Source organism: Labeo rohita, chromosome 14 (genome assembly GCF_022985175.1).
Source record: "Labeo rohita strain BAU-BD-2019 chromosome 14, IGBB_LRoh.1.0, whole genome shotgun sequence".
Classification (NCBI taxonomy): Eukaryota; Metazoa; Chordata; class Actinopteri; order Cypriniformes; family Cyprinidae; genus Labeo; species Labeo rohita.
The window spans coordinates 24,403,337-24,429,539 of record NC_066882.1 but is presented as its reverse complement, the minus strand read 5'-3'; the positions used below and the strand labels follow the sequence as shown (position 1 = coordinate 24,429,539).

Below are 26,203 nucleotides of genomic sequence, written 5' to 3'. Positions count from 1 at the left end.
AGCATTACAATATACTAACTTCTATGCGAGCCCTCTTTGGTAAATATGAAATATTTAACATATTTATCAAATAATCAATACAGCTTAGCTGTTACACATATTAGCTGTATTTATCGATCTATTGTAGAATAGATATATTTATATGAGATCACACCTGCGCGCGCTCCCGCGTAAGAAAGTCTGTACAAAGTTGAACGAGTCTCAAATACGGGTTACTGCGAGTCAAACGAACCACCAATCACAGACCTCCTAACAGTCTGTCCATTTGTACGGCGCCTCTGATTGGTGGAGAGTTTGGCGACCAAACACAACGGAAAAAGTAGTAAACGCTCTCCTTCAGACAAACGCATGTGCGTTTATCAGAAGTGTCCGGTCTCACACAGGTTAGTAATGCCCGTTTAAAGATCGTTTGCAGTTCTTAATACATTTTATGCTATACAGAGTGCTGAACTACATTGTATAGTAGCATAACAGCAACTGTTGTAGTGTTTTGTAATACTGCGACGTGTCAATTATGCATATGGATGTCTGCAGAAGAGCATGTGTGTATGAAACTGAAATATGACACTATGAACTTCTCTTTATTCCAGTTTCCTCTTTAGTTGTTTGGGTTTATATTTTAAGAACTTAAAAATGCAAACCCTAATTTCAAATTAGCATGTTTTGTAAAAACCTATGTGTTTGATATTTAAAGCTGTTTTTGGTTTGTGTGAAATTTATCTGTCATATGTGTGTGACTACATAGTTCTTAATTTAACTTACTGACTTCTAAATGCATTCATCATGCGCTTTAGCAAAACTGCAGTTATAGATACTAATTTTCCTCCCAGAAATTGAGCACTGATTTGTCTTAAAATGTTGTGGTTAATATTGAATGTTACCTTGCATGAGATCCATCGTGTCCCTTTTGACCTTGTTGTATGGCAACAGCCATGTTTCTGTTTGTTGTTTTCATTCCCAGCATCCCTCCTACCTGCGCAAACCACCTGTGTGCATAAATTAAAGGTTTAGTATTAAACAATAGGCTTTCTTGGATTTCTCGATTCCAGATTTGCGACTATTGTGAAGTACACTTTGATTGTAGGTTATCACTTGCCCTCGTTGTGGTTGTAAGACAATGTGATTCGTGTGTACTTTGGTGTTCTTGCCGAGCTCGTTTGGTTTGGTCATTGTGTTGGTAATGAACAGGTATGATGGAAACTAAGGGTTTGGAAATGGACTCCTGATAAGCAGGACAAAAGGTCATGGGCGTCTGAGCGTGTGAATGGGTGCCGGTAGCTCGCACCTGTTCATCTTTATTAATATTGAACGCTGTTGACTGTTGTAATCATTCATGCATTTTAAATGAAGGTCGCACATCTTTCAGGAATTTATAAGCGCGATGGCAGTGTGTATATTGTCAACACCCATAAGTAGAGTAAAACTCAACCTTTGTCCCAGTCAGAGACATGTGATAGATATCACAAGGTCACACTGATACTGCCTGTCCAATTTAATCTAGTTTATTAGGTTTATTATGGTCTAAAGCTGTAAAAAAGATCTGGAGGCCCATGATGCGACAGACTCGTAATTGTTGTGATTATGTAATGTTTGCAGCACAGTTAGATATTTAAATTGAGTCAAAGACTACTTGTAAGTTTGACTAGTTTTTAGTCATGTGTTTTTTAGCGTGGATAGAATGATACATCTGCTGATTGTTTGGTCAATATTTATTTATTGATGGTCATTGCTGAGCTAAGCACCGCCTGATTTATTTCTGTTTGTTCAGTCTCTCTGGAACGTGTCATTGAGTGTTTGTCAGGTCATGTGATGCAATCTTGTCTGTCGTGTGGGTTTTGAAACTATGTAAACATTTCTTATGAATGATTGAACACAATGTAGAGTGAATAGTAGCAGAGTAAAGAACATGTGTGGGTCATATTTCACAATAAAGCCTAAGAAATTGTGCTTTGTATAAAAATGTAAGAATGAAATGTAAGAATGAAAGCATTAAACTGATCAAAAGTGCATCAAGACATTTATAACATTACAAAAGATTGTATTTTAAATTGATTTTAAGCATATATTAAGCACAACATTAATAATCAGAAATGTTTCTTGAGAACAAATCAGCATATTAAATTGATTTCTGAAGGACCATGTGACACTGAAGACTGGAGTCATGATACTGAAAATTTAGCTTTGCATCATTGAAATAAATTACATTTTACAGTATATTCACATCGAAAACAGTTATTTTAAATTGTAATAATATTTCACAATATTGGATTTTTACTGGTCATAAAAATAGACTTTGAAGTCATTTTGAAGTGACTAAATTCACATTGCACTAAAGCCTATTAGCAGAAAGCCGTCTTGTTCTCAAGTCTCATGTGGATGTCATATGTCCGCTCGTCTCTCGTCATAAATCGCATGCCTTTAATATATCTGGATCTGTTCCACTCAACCTCATGCCACTGTTTTCCATTTGTTGTGCCACTGTTTTTAAATAGCAGCCCTGCTCTGGGAGGGGGTTGTGTCTGTGCCCATCGGGTGACCGGTCTGAGGGTCTGTCATTGGTCTCGCTAACCCCCCCCCTCTGTCACAGGAAGAGTTTAAAGGACATGACTGTGGTCACGTTACCTTTGCCCTGGAAAGTTTGTACAACAGTGGAATGGGATGAAGTGTTTATGTTTATCAGCTCCTCTTGATGGGTTGACACCAAACCCAGTGAGATAATGAGGGTATCCTTGATAAATAAAAAAAGTAGTGTAATGCTATCGTACACTCAGATTGAATTGAATAATCCTTATGAATTTTAATTGAAAAATTGATTAAGGATTGTGCAGTTATTCAGTTAAAATACGTAAGGATTATTAATTCAATATGATAGAATTTTACTGTTAATTAAATGGAATAACAGGCTTAAAGTTCTGTTTGTTTTTGCCACTGCAACGTTTTATCTCACAATTCTGACTTTTGCTCAAAATTGTGATATAAACATGCAATTGTGCGATACAAAGTCTGAATTGTGATACATAAACTTGCAATTCTGACTTTTTTTCACAGAATTGTGTGATATAAACTCGTAGTTGCAAATTGTAAAGTCAGAATTGCGAGATATAAACTTGCTATTTTGAGAACATGTCTTTTTTCCCCTCAAAATTGGATTTAACTCCCAATTGCGTGATTATATCTCACAGTTCTAAAAAAGTCAGAATTGCCATAAAATTAAGATATTGCAAGATATAAACTCGCAATTATAATGTCAGAATTGTGAGATATAAAGTTATAGTTCTTACTTTTTTTCTCAGAATTGTGTGATATAAACTCAAAATTGCAAAAAAAGTCAGAATTGCAAGATACAAACTCGCATTTGTGAGGAAAAAGTCAGAATTGTGAGTTATATCTTGCAATTTTGACTTAATTTTTCAGATTTGCAAGTTTATATCTTACAATTCTGACTTTATAACTTGCAGTTGTGAGTTTATATCTCACAATTCGGAGAAAAAAAGTCAGTTTTTATCACGTAATTGTGAGAAAAAGTTGAAATAACCTTTTTTTTTTTTTTAATCTTTTGATCTTTTTAAAAGATTTGTAATGTTGTTTTTTTTCGTGTGTGTGTTTTCTGCTCACCAAGGCTGCATTTATTGAATTAAAAACACAGTAAAAACACTAATAATGTGAAGTATCATTACAATTTTGAATAACTTTTTAATTTTAAAATGAAATTTATTTCTGTGATCAAACCTGAATTTTCAGCATCATTACTCCAGTCTTAAGTGTCACATGATCCTTCAGAAATCATTCTAATATGCTGATTTGCTGCTCAAAAAACATTTCTTTTTAATATCAATGTTAAAAACAGCTGTGCTGCTTGATATTTTTGTGAAAAACATGATGCATTTTTTTTTTTAGATTCATTGATGAATAGAAAGTTCAAAACAACAGCATTTATATAAAATAGAAATCCTTTGTAACATTATAAATGTCTTTAATGTCACTCTTTTATTAATATAATGCATCCATGCTGAATAAAAGTATGAATTTATATATATATATATAAAAAAAAAAAAAAGATCTGACCTGAATAATATTTTGAAATATCTTCAGTGGCCAATAAAAAAAACCCATGTTGGTCAGCTAATCATAGTATTTTTATCACAGAACATCAGTGTGATGTAATCAGCATATAGTGACAGTAACTAACAGTCATATCTAGTCAGTTTTGTTTTATTTTAGGACTTTATCTATTGGTCGGTTGCTTGTTTGACTTCCTGCTCTGTGATTGGCTGATGCAGCAGGTTCTAAGAAGGGTGTGTGTCCAATAAGGAGCAGGAAGGGGTCGGTGGGGGTCTGACCCGCGGTTGCTCATAAACTCAACCTGTGGTTGTTCAGACTGAACTGTTTTTACCTTCATCTGGTCGTTTCACCTTCCTGTTGGTGTGATTCTGTGGGTGCACGAAGCACATCGGCACCCACGCTTGGACGTACCTTATTTTTCAAGTCTCAGGTGAGGTGTGTGTGTGTGTGTGTGTGTGTGTGTTTTGTGTTGGTCATGTTGAGTTCCTCCCAAGTGATTGAGATGGTTTGACTTTGCTGTCCGCACTGTGATGAAGAACAGGTTTTCAAGCAAGGCGTGTACCATCAAATTTTCAGAAACTTTTTTATGGTACATTTGTTTTTGGCAGAATGCAAAGTGTTTAGTGTTTGCTGTTTGATTCTGAATGAAGGAGGATATTGAATGGTTTGTAGTATTTTAGTTCCAGGATTTAACTCTGTGTTGTTTGTATGCAGTCATGCATGCGTTCACAAGGGTTTCACTCTGTGTCTGTTTTTATTCACTAAGAGAAGGCAGGTTCTCAGAATGATCTGCCCCGGGGCAGTAATAATAGAAGTGGGTGAGAGGTTAAAGGGGTAACGCGTCCTCGCAAGGTTTAACATGAATCACATAGCTGACTAAGGTGACTCACATCTTTAATGCTACATGCTGCTAACTGGTTTAGCTTGTTGCAAATGAAACTATGATTATAGTGTTTAGTTGGACCTGTTCAATATTCAAATCAACAGTTTTTTTGATGAATTAACCAAATAAAAAGCTTTCATTTACCTTGATCAGTGCATTGTAGGACTGACTTTGAAACTATTTTTATTCAGAATTTGGTAGTAAATTTCATATAATTACTTACAAATGGCAAGTAACACTGGATTAAATGTGAAATTTTCAAGCAGAACATCTAAAAGTAATTTCTTGTGAAACATTTTCAACAAAAAAAAACATTTTTATAGTGTATAAAAAAGTCAGAATTGCAAGATAGAAAGTCGCAATTCTGACTTTTTTCTCAGAATTGTATGAGAAAAAACTCAATATTGCGAGAAAAGTCAGAATTGCGAGATACAAACTCATTTGTAAGAAAAAAGTCAGAATTGTGAGTCACAATTTTTCAGAAATGCAAGTTTATATCTCGCAATTCTGACTTTATAACTCGCAATTGTGAGTTTATATCTCACAGTTTTGAGAAAGTCAGAATTGCAAGCTTTTATCACGTAATTGTGAGAAAGTTTTTATTTTATTTTTTTATGTGTGGCAGAAGCTGGCTTCCATAATTTATTGATATATCAACAAGGCATTATATTTGGTTTAAATGTAATGCCTTTTAAAATGTCATTTGTCTTTTTTTAGTATCGCAGTAAATGCTGTGTCGTAGACTTCATATCGAGATATTGACGTATTGTGAGTTTTGACATTGTTACATCCCTACGCACAAACAATTTTCACTCAAATTGCTAGTAAATTTCAGGAATAATCACAAACTAATTGCAAGTAATACACTGGATTAAATGTGAATGTGAAAGTTTGAAGTGGAAACTCTAAAAGTATTTTTTTGTAAAACATTTTCAACTTTTTTTCAACATTTTTATAGTGAATCACAAGACTTGTCTAGGTCGTATTTTATCAAAATAAAAAAAATTGCATAAAGAAAATGAGTTTTTTTGTGGGTGTGTTTAAGGGAAAAGTCCTTAGTTGACATGAAAATAATATCATAATGTAAAATATAGTGATGTTAAATTTAAGTTTAAAGGATTAGCTCACTCCAGAATTTAAATTTCCTGATAATTTATTCACCCCCATGTCATCCAAGATGATCATGACTTTATTTATTGAGTTGAAAAGAAATTAGGATTTTTAAGGAAAACATTCCAGGATTTTTCTCCATATAGTGGACTTTAATAGGCATCAGTGGGTTCAAGGTCCAAATTGCAGTTTCAGTGCAGCTTCAAATGGCTCTACACGATCCCAACCAAGGAATAAGGGTTTTATCTAGCGAAACAATCTGTCATTTTTTTTTTTAAATAAATAAACACATTACATAATCACATTGGAAATGTCGCGCGTGACGTATGGGAAACACCAATCCAGTGTTTACGGAGCAAACGTGCAAAGACATTCAAACGCCCTTTACCAAAAAAGGTAAAGCGATGTTTGTCAGTTTTGAAGTTGGAGGAGAAAATGAGAGTTTTTCACCCTACCCTACCTTTTTGAACTGAAGTACACAGATGAAGAACTAACCAAGTCATAGACGTGCATTGCAGAGCTAGTGCAAGATGAGCATTTGTGGTTAAAAAGTATAAAAATGTGTATTTTTTTCATGACTGATTTTTTTCGCTAGATATGACTCTTGTTTCTCGGCTGGGATCGTGTAGAGCCATTTGAAGCTGCATTGAAACTGCAATTTGGACCTTTAACCTATTGATCCCTATTGAAGTCCACTATATGATAAAAAATACCTGCAATGTTTCCTTAAAAACCTTCATTTCTTTGCAACTGAAGAAAGATTATAAATAGTAAATTATCAGGAAATGTTAATTTAGGAGTAAACTAATCCTTTAATGATATGTTAGAGGAGTGCTAGCCTGATGTTAGCTGAGCTACAGGTATAATAGAAAAATAAACGATATCCTTCCAGCACATCTGATAGTTTAATCAGTTTGACCCTTCATCAGTGACTGTTTCCCTGCAAAGAATAATGTGTCACAGTTCACTTTGATTGCCAATTGATTATTGCTAAGATTTAATCAAAGTGTTTTCCACAATATTTCAAAACACTTAACATGATTTTACAGTGCCAATAAAAACATATTTTATAGCACAATAACCTGGAGCACAACAAGCAAGTGGCTGCCAGACAAAAACATTGTACTTCACAATGGCTTAGTAGTGATTTAAAGATATAGTTCACTCAAAATTGAAAATTCTGTCATTAATTACTCACCCTCATGTTGTTCCAAATCTGTAAGACCATTGTTCATCTTCAGAACACAAATTAGGATTGTTTTTAATGAAATCTGAGAGCTTTCTGACCCTCCATAGACATAGGCAGCAATGCAACTGACACATTCAAGGCCCAGAAAGGCAGTAAACGCATTGTTACAATAGTCCATGTGACATCAGAGGATCAACTGTAATTTTATGAAGCTACGAAAATCTTTGTTTAAGCCCGTTCGTGTCTAATATAACCCCTGTTGTCATCCACAGATTGAGTTGGCTGTAGTCATGCAGGCACACGAGCTGTTGAAGCAGCTGCGAATCCCTGAGCTCTCCGAGGTGAGGGACTATTTCCGCAGCCTCTCCACAAACACCCTCCTCGGCATGGGTGCGTTCACTGCCGTCACGGCGTACTGGTTCGCCACCAGACCCAAAGCCATCAAACCGCCATGTGACCTGCACATGCAGTCAGTAGAGCTGCCGGTAAGACAACGCTACGTTAAGATGAACTCAAAGCAATCAAAGATTTTATATAAAACTTTTTTGTCAGTTATAGATTTATATAAAACTTCACTTTATGTCAATCAGGGTGGGGAATTCGCTCGTCGAGGAGCAGTTTTAAATGGGGGTCCGCTCTTGACCTATTTCTATGAGGATGCCAAGACCTTGTACGAGTGCTTTCAGAGGGGTCTGAGGGAGTCAAGTATGTACTTTTTTTGCTTTTATGGCAATAATATACTTATATTATGCAGTAAAGTGCTGTGTCAACCTGTGGTAAAGTGGTCAGCATTGATTTATAACATTGGTAAATATATAAAAACAATGTGTGATATCTTTATATTTCCTTTTAGAAAATGGTCCCTGTCTGGGATCCAGAAAACCAAAGCAGCCGTATGAATGGCTTTCGTATTCAGAGGTAGGATGATACTACTGCATCCATATCTGTTTCTGTTTTGATCTTTTGTAATTATAGTATGAAACTTTCAGGCTGACATGACTTTTTTTCTGGAGGATCAGTTGGTTCTGATTTGTTTTTGTGCTTTTGATGTGTTCACTAACCTCACCACAAATATTGATTTTTTTTTTTTTTTTTTTGCATTTTTTTTTTTTTTGCATTTTTATGTTAGAAAAAATTTAATTTAATTTTATATTTCTTATTAAATGTTAGGTTATCAATAGTAATTGTGCAGATAACTTATTAAATTCTTAATATGTAAAATTCTTTGAAGATTCTGCATCTATATTTTAACATTTTTATTAGTCATATATCTAAAAATATATTTTAAATATGTGATTTATATAAAATGTTTTTTATGTTTCTTATTAAATGTTAAAATTTTCATTAATGATTAGAGTGCAAAAAATTTTGCAAAAAAATCCTATTTTGAAATCATATTTGGCAATTCTGCATCTAAATTTGAACATTTTATATATATATATATATATATATATATATATAAGATATTATAAATATGTAATTTTTATTTTATATGTATAAACCATTTTATGTTTTTTATTAAATATTAACATTATAAGTAATAATTAGAGTGCAGGTAATTTGTTAAATTCCTATTTTTAAATCATATTTGGAAATTCTGCATATACATTTGATCATTTTTATATATTTTATATCTAAAAAAATCGGTTATATATTATAAATACATAATTTATTTTTTATATAAATTGATTTATGTTTCTTATTAAATATTAACATTATCATTTATAATTAGAGTGCAGATAATTTATTAAATTACTATTTAGAAATCCTATTTAAAAATATTGTTTCTTATTAAATATTAGCATATAATTGTTTTTTGTGTCTTATTAAAATGTTAACATTATCATTAATAATTAATTGCTATTTGAAGTCTTATTTGGAAATTATGATGGTTCTATATTTTAACATTTATATATTAGAAAAAAAAAAATATTTCTTATTAAATGTTAGGGTTATAAATATATAATTTATTAATTCTTTTTATTCAATAGTACCTGCATATATATTTGTGCATATCATTGCATATATAATTATGCATATATAATTCAACTCAGTAGCTATAGTTTCATATACATTTATGCTAGAAATTTTGATGTGCGGTGTATCATTCATAGTTTTCAGCACATTCAGACTGATGTTTCATAACTTTACTTTGGTGAGATTTAAATCAGCAGAATTCACAATGTTAAATTCATCACAGGAAACCGGAGTGTTTTAAGACATAAGAGTACAAATGTGAAATGTTACAGTGCAGAAATGGCCCGTCTCTCACTGGTGCCACACCACCTGCCCATCTTTATTGTTGAGCTTTGGGATTATTATAGCTCACATTTACAGTTCTGTTAGCTCTCATGTTAATAAGTTACCTGGTTCGCTAGGTCACCACATTAAATAACGTAACTAACATGTAACATGCTGTAAAACCTGTGAAGTAATTCATACAGCGGTACATTATGTTCTTTCAAAATGCGTGATCTGTGTGACGTGTAATCAGAGCATCTGATGCACACCTGTAGAGACGCTGGTTTTGGATTTCAGACCTCTTAAGTGCAGGTTTCTTATGGGATGTTGACATGGTTGTAAAGGTTGCACTTACTCAGGTGGTCAAACTGTAAAAAGGGCTTGTGGGAACCTGTTTAACTGCTTAAGCAGTGTCAGATTTACATTCCTGCCTTTACCTTGTTAATAAGCTACACAGAGTGCACATGAAACTGTATGCATGCACTTATAACCTTTAACATATAAAAAATAAAGTTCTTTAAATTTAAACCATAGTACCACTATACTCCATGAGTACACTACAAGTCAAAAGTTTTTGAACAGTAAGGTTTTTAATGAAGAAGTCTCTTCTGCTCACTAAGCCTGCATTTATTTGATCCAAAGTACAACAAAAACAGTAAAAATCTGAAATATTTTTACCATTTGAAATATATTGAAATATTTAGAATGTAATTTAATCCTGTGATTTCAAAGCTGAATTTTCAGCATCATTATTCCAGTCACATGGTCCTTCAGAAATCATTGATTTGCTGCTCAAAAAACATTTATTATTATTATGTTGGAAACAGTTGGGTAGATTTTATTCAGGTTTCTTTCTTTGATGAATAGAAAGTTTAGAAGAACAGCATTTCTCTGAAATAGAAATCTTTTGTAACATTATAAATGCCTTTTATCACATTTCTATAATTTCTTTTCCAAAACAACAACAACAACAACAACAAATTTTTGCATATGTTACAAAAGCTTTTTATTTCAGATGAATGCTGATTTTTGGATATTTCTATTCATCAAAGAATTCTGAAAATGTACTCTGTTTTAAATATTGATAATAATGAAAAATGTTTTTGAGCAGCAAATCAGCATATTAAAATGATTTCTGAAGGATCGTTAATTAAGACTGGAGTAATATGATGCTGAAAATTCAGCTTTGATCACAGGAATAAATTAATTAATTAATTTTACTGCTTTTGCTGTATTTTGGATCAAATAAATGAAGGCTTGGTGAAAAGAATTTAAAATCTTACTGCTCAAAATTTTTGCATGTCCACATAAATATGCATAATAAAATTAGGTATGAATATTGTACATTTCTGCCACAATGCCACAGTTAATGCTACTACAGTAAATCCATTCTAAATGTACTGTAGGTGATTTGTAGGTGGAAATGAATTCTAACTGCTTGTTGTTGTTGAGAATGTCAGCGCTGTTTCATCTGCTTTTAAACTAGTTTAAATAACTGCGACATCCTATATAATATATATATATATATTTCGTCCGGACTTTGAACACCCCTGGGTTAAGCTATTTGTCATTTCCTCTTTATCAGGTGATTGAGCGAGCAGAGAATTTGGGATCAGCATTATTGCACAAAGGACACTCGAAGGATAGAGACCCCTACATCGGCATCTTCTCTCAGAACAGACCACAGGTCAGAGCTACTAAATAAGTGATTTATTACCCAAATGCATCTTTACACTTGTGTTTGGATTTTTACCAGATTTAAATTAATGATGTAATTCATCTCGAAGGAGTAGTTGCAGAAAGTTCGTAGAAAATTTACTCACCCTCAGGCCATCTAAGATGTAGATGAGTTTGTTGCTTCACTAAATTTGGAGACATTTAACATCAGTTGCTCTGCATTCATTGAACTGTGAATGGGTGCCGTCAGAATGAGAGTCCAAACAGCTGATAACAACATCGCCACAAGTAATCCACACCACTCCAGTCCATCAATTAACATTATGTGTAGGGAAAAGGTTCATGTTTGTAAACCATAATGGCTGGCTAAAATATGACTCCTCTATCTATAATATTGCTCTTTCCAGTTAAGAAAGTCCTGTCTGAATCAGGAGAGAAATATGCACAGATCAAGTGAAAACGGTCCAAAATGGATGTAAGCAAATATGATTGTGGATTTTGATGTAAGAGGATGACAGGGGATGAACTTGTTAACAAGTGGAAGCAATATTATGAGTTATGGACTGCTATTTTGTCCAGAAGCAACAGTTTGAAGTTAAAAACACATTATTGATGGATTGGTTTTTATCAGCTGTTTGGACTCTCAACTTTGCTCTCATGGAGAGCAAAGTTTCTCCAAATCGGTTTTATTTTCTATATCAGAATTCATTTTCCCATCTAGTAGTGCAAGTTTTTTTGAATCTTTGTTTGACCAATCATTGACAGAATTCAAGAAACCTGTTTTTAAGGATTATTTGCAGTTCTGTTTGGTGGCACTAATGGAGCAGAAATTACACACTTCAGCTTCAAAAGACAAAAAAATAATATTCAATTTCAATTTAAATTGAAGTGACAACAAATCTCCCATCTTCAGTTTCTCTGTTTGAAACCAGCAGATTACGATGAATGAGTGTGTGTTTTCTTAAAGTATTAGTTCACTCCGGAATTAAAATTTCCTGATACTTTACTCACCCCCCTCTCATTCAAGACGTTCATGTCTTTCATTATTTAGTAGAAAAGAAATTAAGGTTTGGAGGAAAACATTCCAGGTTTTATTTTCCTATCAATGGGGATCAACGGGTTGAAGGTCCAAATTGAGTTTCAGTGCAGCTTCAAAGGGCTCTACACGATCCCAACTGAGAAATAATATATATGTAATATTTATTTATTTTGTAAATTGATACTTTTTAACCACAAATGCTCTTCTTGCACTAGCTTTGCAATGATAGTCTATGACTTCACGCATTACGTAATCCATGTTGGAAAGTTCACGCACAGTATGTCCATCGTCTGTGTACTCCGGTCCATCACATTTTCTCCTCCAACTTCAGAATTGTCCAACAACGTTGTTTTACCTTTTTTTTTTTTGTAAAGGGTGTTTATACACCCTTTATATACTCTTTTTTTTTTTTTTTTTTTTTTTTTTTTTTTTTTCTGTTCTTTTTTTTTTTTAAGAAAACGACGGATCATTTTGTTAGATAAGACCCTTATTTCTCAGTTGGGAGCTTCAAAGAGCCCTTTGAAGCTGCACTGAAACTCAATTTGGACCTTCAACCCGTGGATCCCCATTGAAGTCCAGTATATGGAGAAAAATCCTGGAATGTTTTCCTCAAAAATCTTCATTTCTTGTCAATTGAAAAAAGAAAGACATGAACATCTTTCGTGTTTCCGCGGGTCTTAAAAAAGTCTTTTCCGTGAATTAAGGCCTTGAAAAGGTCTTAAATTTATATGATCATGGCATTAATTTTCGTGAGGGATTGTTTCCTCGTGTTTAATTTTAAAGTGAAGCAAAAACGTAATTTCTGTGCTACATGGTTTAGGTCAATCAATATTTATTAAACAATACATGGTAGATGGCAGTATGTGCTGCTTCATCTGTCAGTCACCCGAAGAAGAACTTATCATTTTGATATTTTTTTTATAGTAATAAAAATCATTTAGTTAGAGAACAGGCAGTACAATTAAAACTGAACGTGGCTGCTCAATGCAGTGTATCAAACACCAGTCACATTACAGATTAGATTTCATTTATCACGTGAAGAGAGTCAAACTGACTGACAAGAAGACAGAGGTGAGAAAGACAATACAATGGTGGAAGAGTTGCAAAATGCAAAAGCGCCTGTTTATAAAATATTTTGGATTTGAAAGTGAAGACAAGAGGGAAAACTCAAATGAACTAAAAACAAACAACTGCTTGACACTGAATTGCTGCTAATTTGAAAGTGAAAGTAAAATGTGCACTGTGCTTTTACCGAAGGAAAGCAAGGAAAACTCAAACGAACTAAAAACAAACAATTTCTAGAGGCTGAATTTTGAAATTTGAAAGTGAAAGTAAAACTCGAACTATACTTAGAGAACATATTGCTGTATTGTTTTCCCTTCGAGATATAAATATATTTATATTTTTTTTTCCTTTAAATTTTCTTTTGTTGGTCTTAAAGTCTTAAAAAGTCTTAAATTTACCCTCATGAAACCTGCAGAAACCCTGATCTTGAGTAAATTATCAGGAAATTTCTGGGGTGAACTTCTACTTTAATGTGCTTTGTGCAGTTCATCATCTAACTTTTTTAAGATTGCAACTATTTTGTCACTAATGTCAGAAATGTTTCTCTAGTGGACGATTGCAGAGCTGGCCTGTTACACATACTCTCTCATATCAGTTCCTCTTTATGACACCTTGGGCACAGAGGCAATGACCTACATCCTCGACAAAAGTACGTCAAAGAGCAGTTTTATTTTGAAACGCAGAATGAATGTTTTTCTTATTTTTTGTTTGTTTCACTACATGCATTTGTTTGTTTGCAGCCTGTATCTCTACAGTTGTATGTGACATACCTGAGAAGGCCAAGCTGCTGTTGGACTGTGTTTCGGGCAGACAGCACACCATCAAAAACCTGATCCTCATCGAAAACTTTGACGCTGATTTGGTCAGCAAAGCACAGCAGTGTGGCATCGAAATCATCAGCCTGAAAGACGCAGAGGTGAATAAACTGCAGATTGTCTGCTCAAATCTTTGCATAACCCCGGTGAATGCGATCGATGCGCATGTTTGCGTCTGGTGAGGCTTGTTTGTCTTGCTGTGACCCGGATCACAGATCAGCTGTGGTAACTGGGTGACCTGCATTACTAAACGCTTGCCCTCAGAACTCAATGACACTTCAGCTGCTATTTATAGAAAGTCCTTCAAACCTACTAACTTTTTTGTTTTAAGTACCATGTTACAGTTGAATTGAGCAGAGAATTGGATGTACTGTACGAATATCGTATTCATGTACCATAGTATTTACTTTAAGAATACCATGAACTACCGTATCCAAAAAAACCCACATATTTGGTATTTGTTTTGTTAGCATGAGTGGTTTTATGTAAATCATCATAATTTAGCAATTACTCATGATTACATAGCAAAATATTTGACGTTGATCATAGGCTGATGGTACACGGGGCAACTTTTTGAGCAGTGTTGCTTGGGCACCTTCCCACTGAGAAGGGGTAGCAAATTTCTGGATAATTTATATTGGTCGTGGGCCCTGTGTCTTACCTGGTTGCCCCTTGATGGCAACATTGCCCAGAAAGTTGCCCCGTGCATCATCAGCCTTATTTACTGTATAATATTTACACTTTCTTTTAATAGTTGTTCCTGGATCTTGCTTGCTTTAATTGGGGTTCCCCCAATTTTTTTTTTTTTTGGTCAACTAAAGTGTTTTGTCATAAATTCTTAGGAGTATTTTAAGTAAATACATATGTATCTTCGTTAATTCAGTAATTTAACAACATATTTGCATGTTCACTGTTCTTTGATGATGGTTACTGGTCACATGACAGGCAGGTAAACAAAGGTTGCTTAAGTGATTTTTAATATTGCTTGTTTTTATTCATTTTTGTTTTAATATTATTCATTTTAATATTACATTTTATGATAAAAAAATGTTGTATTTCTTTTAATTTGTATTATTTGATTTATTTTAATGTTACATTTTTATGATTACATTTTTAATATGTAATGTTTGTAATATATGTATTTATTTTTTATTTATTTTATGTTGTTTTTACATTTTTCCGATTACATTTTTAGTGTTTTTTGTTTTATTTTGATTTGTTTATTTCTATATTTATTTTATATTACACGTTTATGATTTAATTAGGTTGCTTAAGGGTTTTATTTTAATATTATTTATTTTAATATTTTTTAGTTTTTTTATTTCTTTTAATTTGTATTATTTTATTTATTTTAATGTTACATTTTTATGATTACATTTTTAGTCAGTTTTTAGTTTAATGTATTTTTTTATTTTATTGTTTTGATATTTTTATAATGCATTAGTTTGTATTTTTGTGTTATTTTGGTTTGTTTTTATTTTAAACTTTATTTCAATATTACACTTATGATTTAAGTGTTTATTTTAATAGTATTTATTTATTTATTTATTTTAATAATATTATGGTTTAAGTTGCTTGTTTTTTTTATTTGATTTGTTTTACTGTTACATTTTATAATTATTTTTTGTATTTATTTTAATTTGTATTATTTGTTATTTGATTTATATTAATATATTTGTATGATTTAATTTTTAGTATTTTTTTGTTTAATATTACATATTTATTTACATTTTAAATTTTATTTTTTGTTTCGACATTAGTCATTTTATGTTAATATTATGTATTTATTTTAATACTACATTTTCATGATTTAAGTTGCTTAACTTTTTTTTTTTTTTTTTAATATTCGTTTTTTAATTGCTTTACTTAAAATAATTATTTTATTAGTAATTCATTATTCAATTAGTATTTCATAAACTTGTGAACCTCCGTTTGGGAAATTCTCCTTTACGCTAATAACTCTCTTGAGTTTAATGTGGTACGTGACTGCGTATTTCCTGAACGAGATGAAAGTTTATATTGGCCGTGCTTGTGTGTAATTGCTGTCAGTCTGCAGTTCAGTCTTGACCGCAAACACATTCAAACCTCATTCACATGTACAGTTTCTTCCTCTTTCACTGAGCTTCCTCTGTCTCCATCATTTATTTAAATAAGTTTCTCTTCCTTACAGAATATCGGCAAGGCTCATCGACAGCGTCCTGTGGTTAGTACTTCAGTTTCTTTTTCAGTTTGCCAGTATATACTTTTTTAATTATAAAAGGTTTGCTTCTGTAAAAAGTCTTTGCATACTACTTCTTCTCAATATTTATTTAATTCCCTATGTGTTTGCAGCCCCCACAGCCTGATGACTTGGCTATTATTTGTTTTACAAGTGGAACCACAGGTATGATGTTTTTACTGGTTACTTCATTCACTAGCAACGCTAAGATCAAGGGTTTGATTCCCAGGGAATGCATGAATTGATATCAGTGTGTAAATTTGGCTTCAATGCAATGAATTGTTCTTTGAATAAAAGAGTCTGTCTAATGCGTAAATGTGAGTGTCTTTTGTAGCACACCAAAATCTTGTTTCTAATAAAAATTTAAAGAAAACACGTAAATTGAGTGACGTGATGGACACATTTCTCGTTTGGTTTTTCACAGGAGATCCTAAAGGAGCGATGCTCACGCACAAGAACATAGTGTCTAATATTTCTGCCTTCGTCTATGTCACAAGGGTAAATACAGTTTTATATAATACTCATGTAATCTAACAACTTCAAATGCATTTGTTAAGCAGAAAGCGTTTTTGATCATCTTTTGACTAAAAACATTGTAGGAACATATTTAAGTTGCGTTATAATTTTATGCTAATTTTTTTTGTTCACATTTGGTTTCACCTCTGTCTTGCAGCCTTCTTGCCCCATCGGTCCTCAGGACGCACACATCTCCTACCTGCCCCTGGCACACATGTTTGAGAGAGTTGTACAGGTCTGTTCTTGGTGCTTTTTTTCAGTAAACCTGTTATTTAGGCTTTAAAAGTGGTGCATTTCTTGATGCCTCATGTGAGTTCATGTCCTCTGATGTTGTTTTCACACTCTCAGGGTGTGACTCTGATGCACGGAGCACGAATCGGATACTTTCAGGGTGACATTCGAATTCTTATGGATGACCTCACGACACTGAAGCCCACCATATTCCCTGTGGTTCCTCGTCTGCTCAACCGCATGTTTGACAAGGTGAGCATACAGATGCTTCCTTTATGTAGATAAGCTTGTATTCCTGTGAGTGATCACAGAAACCAGATTAAACCTGCAGCAAACAGGAATGTGATTTTTAGATTTTTTACAGATTTCTGCCTTTGTATGACCCTGTGAGTTTGGGTTACTTGGCTTACAATATGCATTTGAAAACAAATTGGTATTGAAAATCATTTATAAATCTGTTTTTAACAAAAACTTGTAAAACTGCATTTTAACATTTGTAGTTAAAGAAGTTAATAGTGATATAATTTAATATAATTTTGACTATAATTTTATTGTTCTTTTTGTAAAATAAAATGTATTATTATTATTATTATTATTATTAATAATATTATATAATAATAGTACAAACAGCATTATTACAATTGCAATTTTTTGTATTTATTTTTTTAAAAGTGGAATCTTAATAAAATATAATTTTTAATGATAATTCATTATTATAATTATTAACAAAACATTATTTTTAATAATAATAATAATAATAATAATAATAATAAATATAATTATTATTATTATTATTATTGCTATTACTAAATATTCATTTTATTTAATTATACAAACAGTATTATTACAATTGCAGTTTTTTATTTAATGTTTTTGATTGAAATATGAATAAAATATTATTTTAATGATAATTTATTATTATTATTATTATATTATATTATATAATTATAATTTATTTTTTATTAAATACTCATTTTATTTAATAGTACAAATAGTATTATTGCAATTGCAATTTTATTTATTTGTTTAATTTTTGACTGGAAATATAAATTTTAATAATAACAATTTATTATTGTTATTGTTATTCTTCGTCTTATTATTATTAAATACCTCCTATGTATACTACAGTAGTTTAAATAAAATTGTAATATATTTATTGATTTGATTTGTGTAACTAAAATAATAAAAAAAAAAAAAGAATTATAATAAATTATTATTACTGTAAGTAATTTTTATTTTGCAGCACAGTAGTACTGATGTAGTTCTATAGTTCTTTACTGATTTAATTTCAGAATTAAAATAAGAATAAAATAACTTATTTTGAATATTATTATTAATCATTTATCATTATTTGTAGCAGTAATATTTTGTAGTACTAGTCATATTGAATGAGGAAAAAAACAGCTTTTGCTCCTCCTTTTTGTCCTTAACTGATCACATTACTGAGTAAAACGCGTCGTAACCATTCATAATAACTGTATTACTGTATGATCCGTGACCTTTCACCTCATCCAAGTCTTTCCTCTCGTAGTGTTTTTGCCTGTTAGTTGCTCTAGTGCAGTAGTAATGTAGAGAAACCCTCTTGTAGATCTTCGGACAGGCCAACAGTCCTCTGAAGAGACGCATCCTGGAGTTTGCCTTCAAGAGGAAAGAGAACGAGATGAAGAGTGGGATCATGAGGAGAGACAGTGTGTGGGACAAGATCATCTTCAAGAAAGTCCAGGTGATTATTAACCTGAGAATGGGCTTGCTGAGAATCAGTTGTAGTGTTAAAAGCTGATATGTTTAGTGTAGTAATGGGTCGCTGCTGCCCCCTGTAGGCCAGCGTTGGAGGATGCGTTCGATTGATGATAACTGGAGCGGCACCCATTTCAGCTCCTGTTCTCACCTTCCTGCGAGCCGCGCTGGGCTGCCAGGTACAATTTGATAGCATACATTCAGCAGATATTCACCATACCATTATCCTGCTGGTTGTGAAGTAAATGTTGTTTTATTGCAGTTTTATGAAGGATACGGTCAGACCGAATGCACTGCCGGCAGCACAACTACACTCCCAGGAGACTGGACTGCTGGTAATGTGCACACACATACACACACACTGATGCATGTGCAAATATTAACACAGTTGCATGTTTATGTTGACTGGTTAATGGTGTCGTTGCAGGTCACGTTGGAGCTCCTCTGCCATGTAATGACATTAAACTAGTGGATGTGGCAGAGATGAACTATTTTGCTGCTAAAGGCGAGGGAGAGGTGTGTGTGTGCCTGTGCTGCTTTAATATAAATGAGATTTTATGTGATTTTATGTAGTGATATTATTATTATTATTATTATTATTATTATTATTATTATTATTATTATTATTATTATTATTGTATGAACAGACCTTGAATGTTTCAAAGATTAGAATTGGATTTTTTATTTTATTATTTTATATATATATATATGTATATTTTGTATATATATATATTTTAAAATATAATGCATTTACTTTTTTATTTAATTATTCATTAATTTATTCATTCATTTTTGATATGGATATGTGTTGAAATGGATATGTGGTGTACTATCATTTAAATATTCTGTATACTTAATTATACAAAAAGTATACTTAACCGTATATTTTATATTTATTTTATAGTATACTTACCTGTATATTTTATATTTTGTTTCATAATTATACAGTAAATAAAAGTTTTTAAAATAAAGTTTTAATTATTTAATTTAATTATTTAAAAAAAGAGAGACACTATTATAGTTTTTTGTTAATACTTTGAGTTAGATTTAATTTTTATATTTTCTGTTTTCACTTTAATTTGAAAGTTTTTGTATATTTATTTATTCTTTAATATTATCGTATTATTTTATACACATCTATAGTTTTTTTAAATAATTTAGTTATTTAGTTTGTTATTTTAGCATTTAAAATTAAAAAAATAGTAAATGTCAAAAAACAAAATACTAACTAAAATGTTTATTTCAGGTTTATTTTGTTTCTATTATTATTATTATTATTTTTTTTTTTCATGGTTTTAGTTTTAGTTAACAATTATAATCTTGATGTGTGTTATTAGATATGTGTTTGCATGTGGCCTTTCACACATTTGACAGGTTCTTGTGTTATTTCTGGCAGGTTTGTGTGAAGGGTCCTAATGTTTTTAAGGGGTATCTGAAAGACGCTGAGAAGACGAAGGAGGCTCTTGATGAAGGTGGTTGGGTTCACACAGGAGACATCGGCAAGTGGTTGCCGGTAAGAGCGGTTTAATAATGACTTTCGTTCTGTGTTCACAAGCACATTTTACTCTAATTTAGAAAACAAAGATTTTAGATCCACTATCATAAAGCATTTTAAATAATAAAACACGATGCAGCTAATTAAATGCTTACATGTGGAATTTAAACTACTCAGAAATACATTAAAAAGAGTAATAATATGAAATATTTTTACAATTTAAAGTGATGGTTTTCTATTTGAATATATTTAAAATGTAATTTATTCCTGTGATCAAAGCTGAATTTTCAGCATCATTACTCCAGTCTTCAGTGTCACATGATCATTCAGAAATTATTCTAATGTGATGATTTGCTGCTCAAGAAACATTTCTTTCATTATCAATGTTGAAAACAGTTGTGCTGCTTCCAATTTTTGAGAAAACAGTTCAGGACTAATTGATGAACAGAACCATTTATTTTAAATGGAAATCTGTGGCAAAAACATCTTTACTGTCAATTTTGATAAATCCTTCTTTTATGTATCAATCAAGATTCTTAATGAATAATATACTGTACATTTATGAATTTGGCAGATGCTTTTATCTGATTTACACAGTGCTCAAATTTGATCAGTTCATCAGAATAATATGAAATTATTTTCCTAGCTGGTAGTAAGAGGCCTAAAATCAACATTAGATTATTACCAGAAACATCTGTAGGAATCCTAAATCTGCCCTTAAATCTGCACACTCAACCACCACACCATTTTTGTTTCGCAGAATGGGACTCTAAAGATCGTGGACCGTAAGAAGCACATTTTCAAGCTGGCTCAGGGTGAATACATCGCTCCGGAGAAGATCGAGAACATTTACATCAGGAGTGAAGCTGTGGCACAGGCTTTCGTACATGGAGACAGTCTGCAGGTGAGGATAGAGAGAACAACGCAGATAGAGGTATTACAGAAAAAAAGTATTTATTTTTTTATTGTTCTTTTATTTTCTCCACAGGCCTGTCTAGTAGCTATCATTGTACCTGATCCAGACTTTCTGCCTGGCTGGGCCAAGAAGAGAGGCATGGGGGGCTCATATGAAGAACTGTGCAAAAATAAGGTGAAGACAGGTCTTGCATGTGTTCACCTTCACAAATTGCATGCATTGGTATATGTGACCCTGGACCACAAAACCAGCCAAAAATATTCAATTTTTCTTTTATGCCAAAAATCATTAGGATGTTAAGTAAATATCAGGTTCCATTAAGGTATTTTGTAAATTCCCTACCGTAAATATATCAAAACTTAATTTTGATTTGTAATATGCATTGCTAACAACTTCATTTGGACAACTTTAAAGGTGATTTTCAAATAGCTGTATCTCGGCCAAATATTGTCCCATCCTAAAAACCATACATCAAAGCTTATTTATTCAGCTGTCATATGATGTACACTGCCCTCCAAAAGTCTGAAAACACCCCTGGCAAAGTGTGGTTTTGGACGATATCAGCATAAATCCTTGTCATTTTTTGGTGCAAATACATTAAAGTAACTTGACATTATCATTGAAGACCAGCAATAATAATTTTCATTTTGATTACATAATAATGGCAATATATACATGTCAAAATCAGACATGCCTCTTTGCCAGCTGTGATGCCTGGTTACTGGTTTAAACTTGGCCCAGGTTTTTAAAAGATTTTTGGGTCAGCACACCTTAATAGCTTCAACAACTGATTGCCAATTAAGATTAGAATACAGTGAATTCAGGCCCAGATTATGCAGAGCTGTAATAGCTGCTAATGGTAGATATTTTGATGAATCGAAAAGTTTTTTTCTATGTATAAACCGTTTAAGAAATAAAATATGTTTTTGTAGTTTGTGTTGTCCCTTATCAGTGCAAAATTATCACAAATTAAAAAGGATTCATGCCAATATTGTCCAAAACCCCACTTTTCTAGGGCGTTTCCAAACTTTTGGAGGGCAGTGTATAAATCTTAATTTAAAAAAATGACTGGTTATGACTGGTTTTGTGGTCCAGGGTCACATATTTGAGTCTTATCTATCTAGTATCTGACACTATTTTAAAAAGTATAAATAATGTGACTTAATGTTTTCAGGAGGTAAAGAAAGCCATTCTGGAGGACATTGTCAGATTGGGCAAAGAAAGTGGCCTGAAGTCTTTTGAACAGGTGAGGTTTGCCTTGATGCATTAAAAAATATTAAGGCCTAAATGTATAAGATCTATGTATTAGGTTTGCACATAAAATTCCCATTCATTTGGATTATGTAGTTTTTTTTAACATAAACTAACAAACTTAATGTGTGGTGCATATTTGTCAATTATTAATAAATGAAACTGGTAAGAAACAAGCAAAGATTTCTGCACTTCTAACAATCATGGCATAGCTTATTATGAATTATTTGCATTTGGATTTTATTTAAATAATCATATTTTCAAAATGCATTTATTTAAAGGACTTTGAATCACCGTAAATAAATACATTTAAGAAGTATGAATATGTCTAGTCTGTTCTAGCTGTGGAACAAGCAATATTTAGCAAATTTGGTTTGTTAATAATACATTTTGGTTATTGTGTATATGCAGTTTATTAGTACTATTACAGAAATATTTTTTTTTTTGTAGGATTTAAGCATTAAAGTCTGCATCACAAAGTTTATTAGTTCATGCGTAAATGGATGGACATTGTATATGCAGTTCAAATACATATATCTTAAATGTAGCCTAAATAAATTTTGAAATGCATAAAGAAATGGTTTAAAGAGATAGTTCACCCAAAAATAAAAATTCTGTCATTACTTACCCTCATTTTTTTCTAAACTCGTAAGATCTTTGTTCAAAATACTGAAGTATTTTTGATGAAATCTGAGAGCTTTCTGACCCTGCATAAACAGCAGTGGTACTACCACATATTTTAATAGGACATTGTTAAAATAGGCCATGTGACATCAGTGGTTCAAGCTTTACTCAGTGAATTCTTCTCTTCCAGGTTAGTCTGCCATTATTCACCAGAGTACTATAAAATTAAGGTTGAACCACTGATGTCACATGGACTATTTTAACAATTCCTTACTACTTTTCTGGGCCTTGAACGTGGTAGTTGGGTTGCTGTCTATGCAGGATCAGGAAGCTCTTGAATTTATTAAAAATCTTAATTTGTGTTTGGAACAACATGAGTTTGAGTGATGACATAATTTTCATTTTTGGATGAACTATCTCTTTAATAAATGACCACTTTTTCATCATCTCCACTTCTCAGGTGAAGGACATTGCTCTTCACACCGAGATGTTCTCCACCCAAAACGGCCTCCTGACGCCCACCCTGAAAGCCAAACGCGCTGATCTCAGGAACCACTTCAGGAAACAGATTGACGAGCTTTACTCCAACATCAAAATGTAGACCTGAGGAAGTGCCTCAGATATTTCAGAGTAACAGAGCTGATGTGGGTCCCATGACTGAATAGAGCTGGTCCAAAATGAGAGACTTGAGAGAGCTTATTGTGAACTGACGTAGCATCAGTTTTCAGTGCCTTTCAGAATAAGATTATATACAGTAGATCAGCTGTGTTACTCGAAGCTTCATCACTCAGCTTCAGCTTTTAAGATCATGCCTCAGGAAAACGTCCCTGCATTTTGACACTATCAATTTTGCCTTTGACTGTTTTAAGAGAAAGGGAAGAGAAACCAAGAACAAAAACATGCTAATCATGTTATTGAGAACAAAACAATGTTCTCTTTAAGTGCAATTTTTTTTCTAAAGAGATGATATAGATAAGCCAAACATGCTATTCTAGCTAAATTTGCTGAAAATGTACTCAACATCACTCCAAGATGAAGTTGAGTTTCTTTGTTCATAAGAACAGATTTGGATAAATTTAGCAAAATGTCATTTGCTCACCAATGGATCTTCTGCAGAGAATGGGTGCCATCAGAATAAGAGTCCAAACAGCTGATAAAAACATCACAATAATTCACAAGTAATCCACACAACTCCAGCCCATCAGTTAACATCATGTGAAGTGAAAAGCTGCATGTTTGTAAGAAACAAATCCATCTTTTTGTATCTTCAATCAGTTGCTTCTAGCCAAAATATTGCGTTCTCCAGTGAAAGTCATCTAATATGAATCAGGAGAGAAATATGCACAGATCAAACACTGTTTACAATCAAAAAAACAGTACAAAACTGTTTTAAACAAATATGTGGGTTGATTTTGATATGGGAGACAATAGGAAATTGACTTTTTCACTGGAGGAAGCATTATTATGCATCATGGACTTGGATATTTTAGCATAAAGTGACTTAGTGTTTAAAGTGAGTCTTGATGGATTCGTTTTCTTACAAACATGCAGCGTTTTGCTTCATAGACATTAATTGATTGTCTGTAGTCGTGTGGATTGGTTGTGGATTATTGTCATGTTTTTATCAGCTGTTTGGACTCATTTTGACGGCACCCATTCACTACAGAGGATCTGTTGGTCAGCAAGTGATGTAATGCTACATTTCTCCAAATCAGCTACCATGAAATCTGAAATAAACTCATCTACATCTTAGATGGCCTAAACGTGAGTACATTTTCAGCAAACTATTCATTTTGAAGTTTTAAGTGTTTTTTGGCCTTTATAAAAAATGTTTAAGTTAGGCTACTGCATTAGCTGCGGTGGCATTATCGTGTAATGATCTCACATTGTATATGTGTGTGTTTGGGAACTATTATATACAGTCTCAGGGAAAAAATGTGCCTTATTATTGGACGCCAGCTGCATTTGAGTGTTATTGATGAGAGAGAAAAACACACACATGCAAAAATAAATTAATAAATAAAATAAAATTTGTACTGTACCTCATAATCAAAATGAAGGGCAACTACACTCCACACTAGATGGAGAGTGGGAAACATTTCACGATTTTCTCTTCCAGTAGATGTTTTAATGTTCTGAAGCCTTTTTCTGGACTCTTTATTAACAGGTTGTAAAATGGAAAAAAAAAAGGAAATTGTTTATTGTTTTAGCAAAACAACTGTTATTGGTTCTTTATTCAAGAAACACCAGCAAAGCAGATTTGTTAAGTTCAAATTTTTCAGTATGATTCAATATGTCTGTATAGAATGTATTCCAAAACAACTTTACAAAGAAATGTGCAGATGATTCATAAATCTGTTTTATGATTGATTCACTTATATTAGTTTTGCTTGTGTTTCATGCATAAAGTCTACTGAGTTAAAACACAGCCTGTGTCATTACAATATGTACTTGTATAAGCCATATGCTGTCTATATGATGCTTTCCTTGTCTCTAATGTTGACTTTAAGACAGCTTACATTCTTAGCACAAGCAACAACTAATATTGTTTCTTATTTATGTGCAGGCTTTGAATGGCAGGTGTTTTCAAGTGTGATATTATATATGTGACATGTCTCATATCATTATGCTGTAACAGCATAGCAGAATACAGGAGCTTTCCACACATGTCCGTATGTTTCATTCAAGGTTGCTGCTTCGTGTTCATTGTAATTGTGTGTTTATTGCACAGGTTGTTTTTATTGTTTGTTTTATTCAAGCTTTATCCTGTGTGTGAGATGACCTGTAGATAAGCCAAATCAACTGTCATGTGTGGGACAAACTAAAGTGCACTCTTGAAACTGATTCACTTGTACTCAAATACATTATGGTGACGATAATGATAAATGTAAATTTTCCATGTAAGAGATGTACATGATTGAAATTAAATATGATTTATGGATGACGATAAAACGTTGTTTTCTCTTTCAGGGCTGTGTGGGTTTATTTTATGTAAATAGTCATGTGACTAAAACAATTGATTTCCAGTTTGCACTTTCTGGTAGAGCTGCATAGAAAGAGTCAATTAAAAATGGCTGTTGAATTAACAATTAATCTAACGTTACCTTTTTCCTCAACGCGAAATTAAACATTAA

General features: G+C 32.5%; 1 protein-coding gene across 3 annotated transcripts; it reads left to right on the top strand.

The window, feature by feature from the left end:
* The first annotated feature begins 259 nt into the window (after window positions 1–259).
* Window positions 260–26,038, top strand: acsl1b (acyl-CoA synthetase long chain family member 1b). Of its 3 annotated transcripts, XM_051127310.1 has the most exons (21): window positions 4,341–4,492; window positions 7,517–7,729; window positions 7,835–7,949; window positions 8,098–8,162; window positions 11,071–11,172; window positions 13,816–13,915; window positions 14,007–14,182; window positions 16,252–16,284; window positions 16,413–16,464; window positions 16,724–16,797; window positions 16,973–17,050; window positions 17,164–17,298; window positions 18,635–18,769; window positions 18,867–18,962; window positions 19,046–19,118; window positions 19,211–19,299; window positions 20,180–20,296; window positions 21,039–21,182; window positions 21,267–21,368; window positions 22,369–22,440; window positions 23,530–26,038. In XM_051127310.1, the coding sequence occupies exons 2-21, from the start codon at window positions 7,535–7,537 to the stop codon at window positions 23,668–23,670; spliced, it is 2,094 nt and encodes a 697-aa protein (XP_050983267.1). In that variant the 5' UTR covers window positions 4,341–4,492; window positions 7,517–7,534; the 3' UTR covers window positions 23,671–26,038. The 3 variants fall into 3 exon arrangements, with proteins under 3 accessions (XP_050983266.1, XP_050983267.1, XP_050983265.1); XM_051127309.1 differs by lacking the exon at window positions 4,341–4,492 and adding an exon at window positions 260–383 and having other exon boundaries at window positions 7,517–7,949; XM_051127308.1 differs by having other exon boundaries at window positions 7,517–7,949.
* Window positions 26,039–26,203: the final 165 nt, after the last annotated feature.

Bases quoted from the DNA above. Each gene is read 5' to 3' on its own strand.
- acsl1b (XM_051127309.1), top strand. From the start codon at position 7,535: ATGCAGGCACACGAGCTGTTGAAGCAGCTGCGAATCCCTGAGCTCTCC. The intron at 11,173-13,815 runs GTCAGAGCTACT...ATGTTTCTCTAG, and splicing joins TCTCTCAGAACAGACCACAG to TGGACGATTGCAGAGCTGGC. The intron at 21,183-21,266 runs GTGAGGATAGAG...TTTTCTCCACAG, and splicing joins TACATGGAGACAGTCTGCAG to GCCTGTCTAGTAGCTATCAT.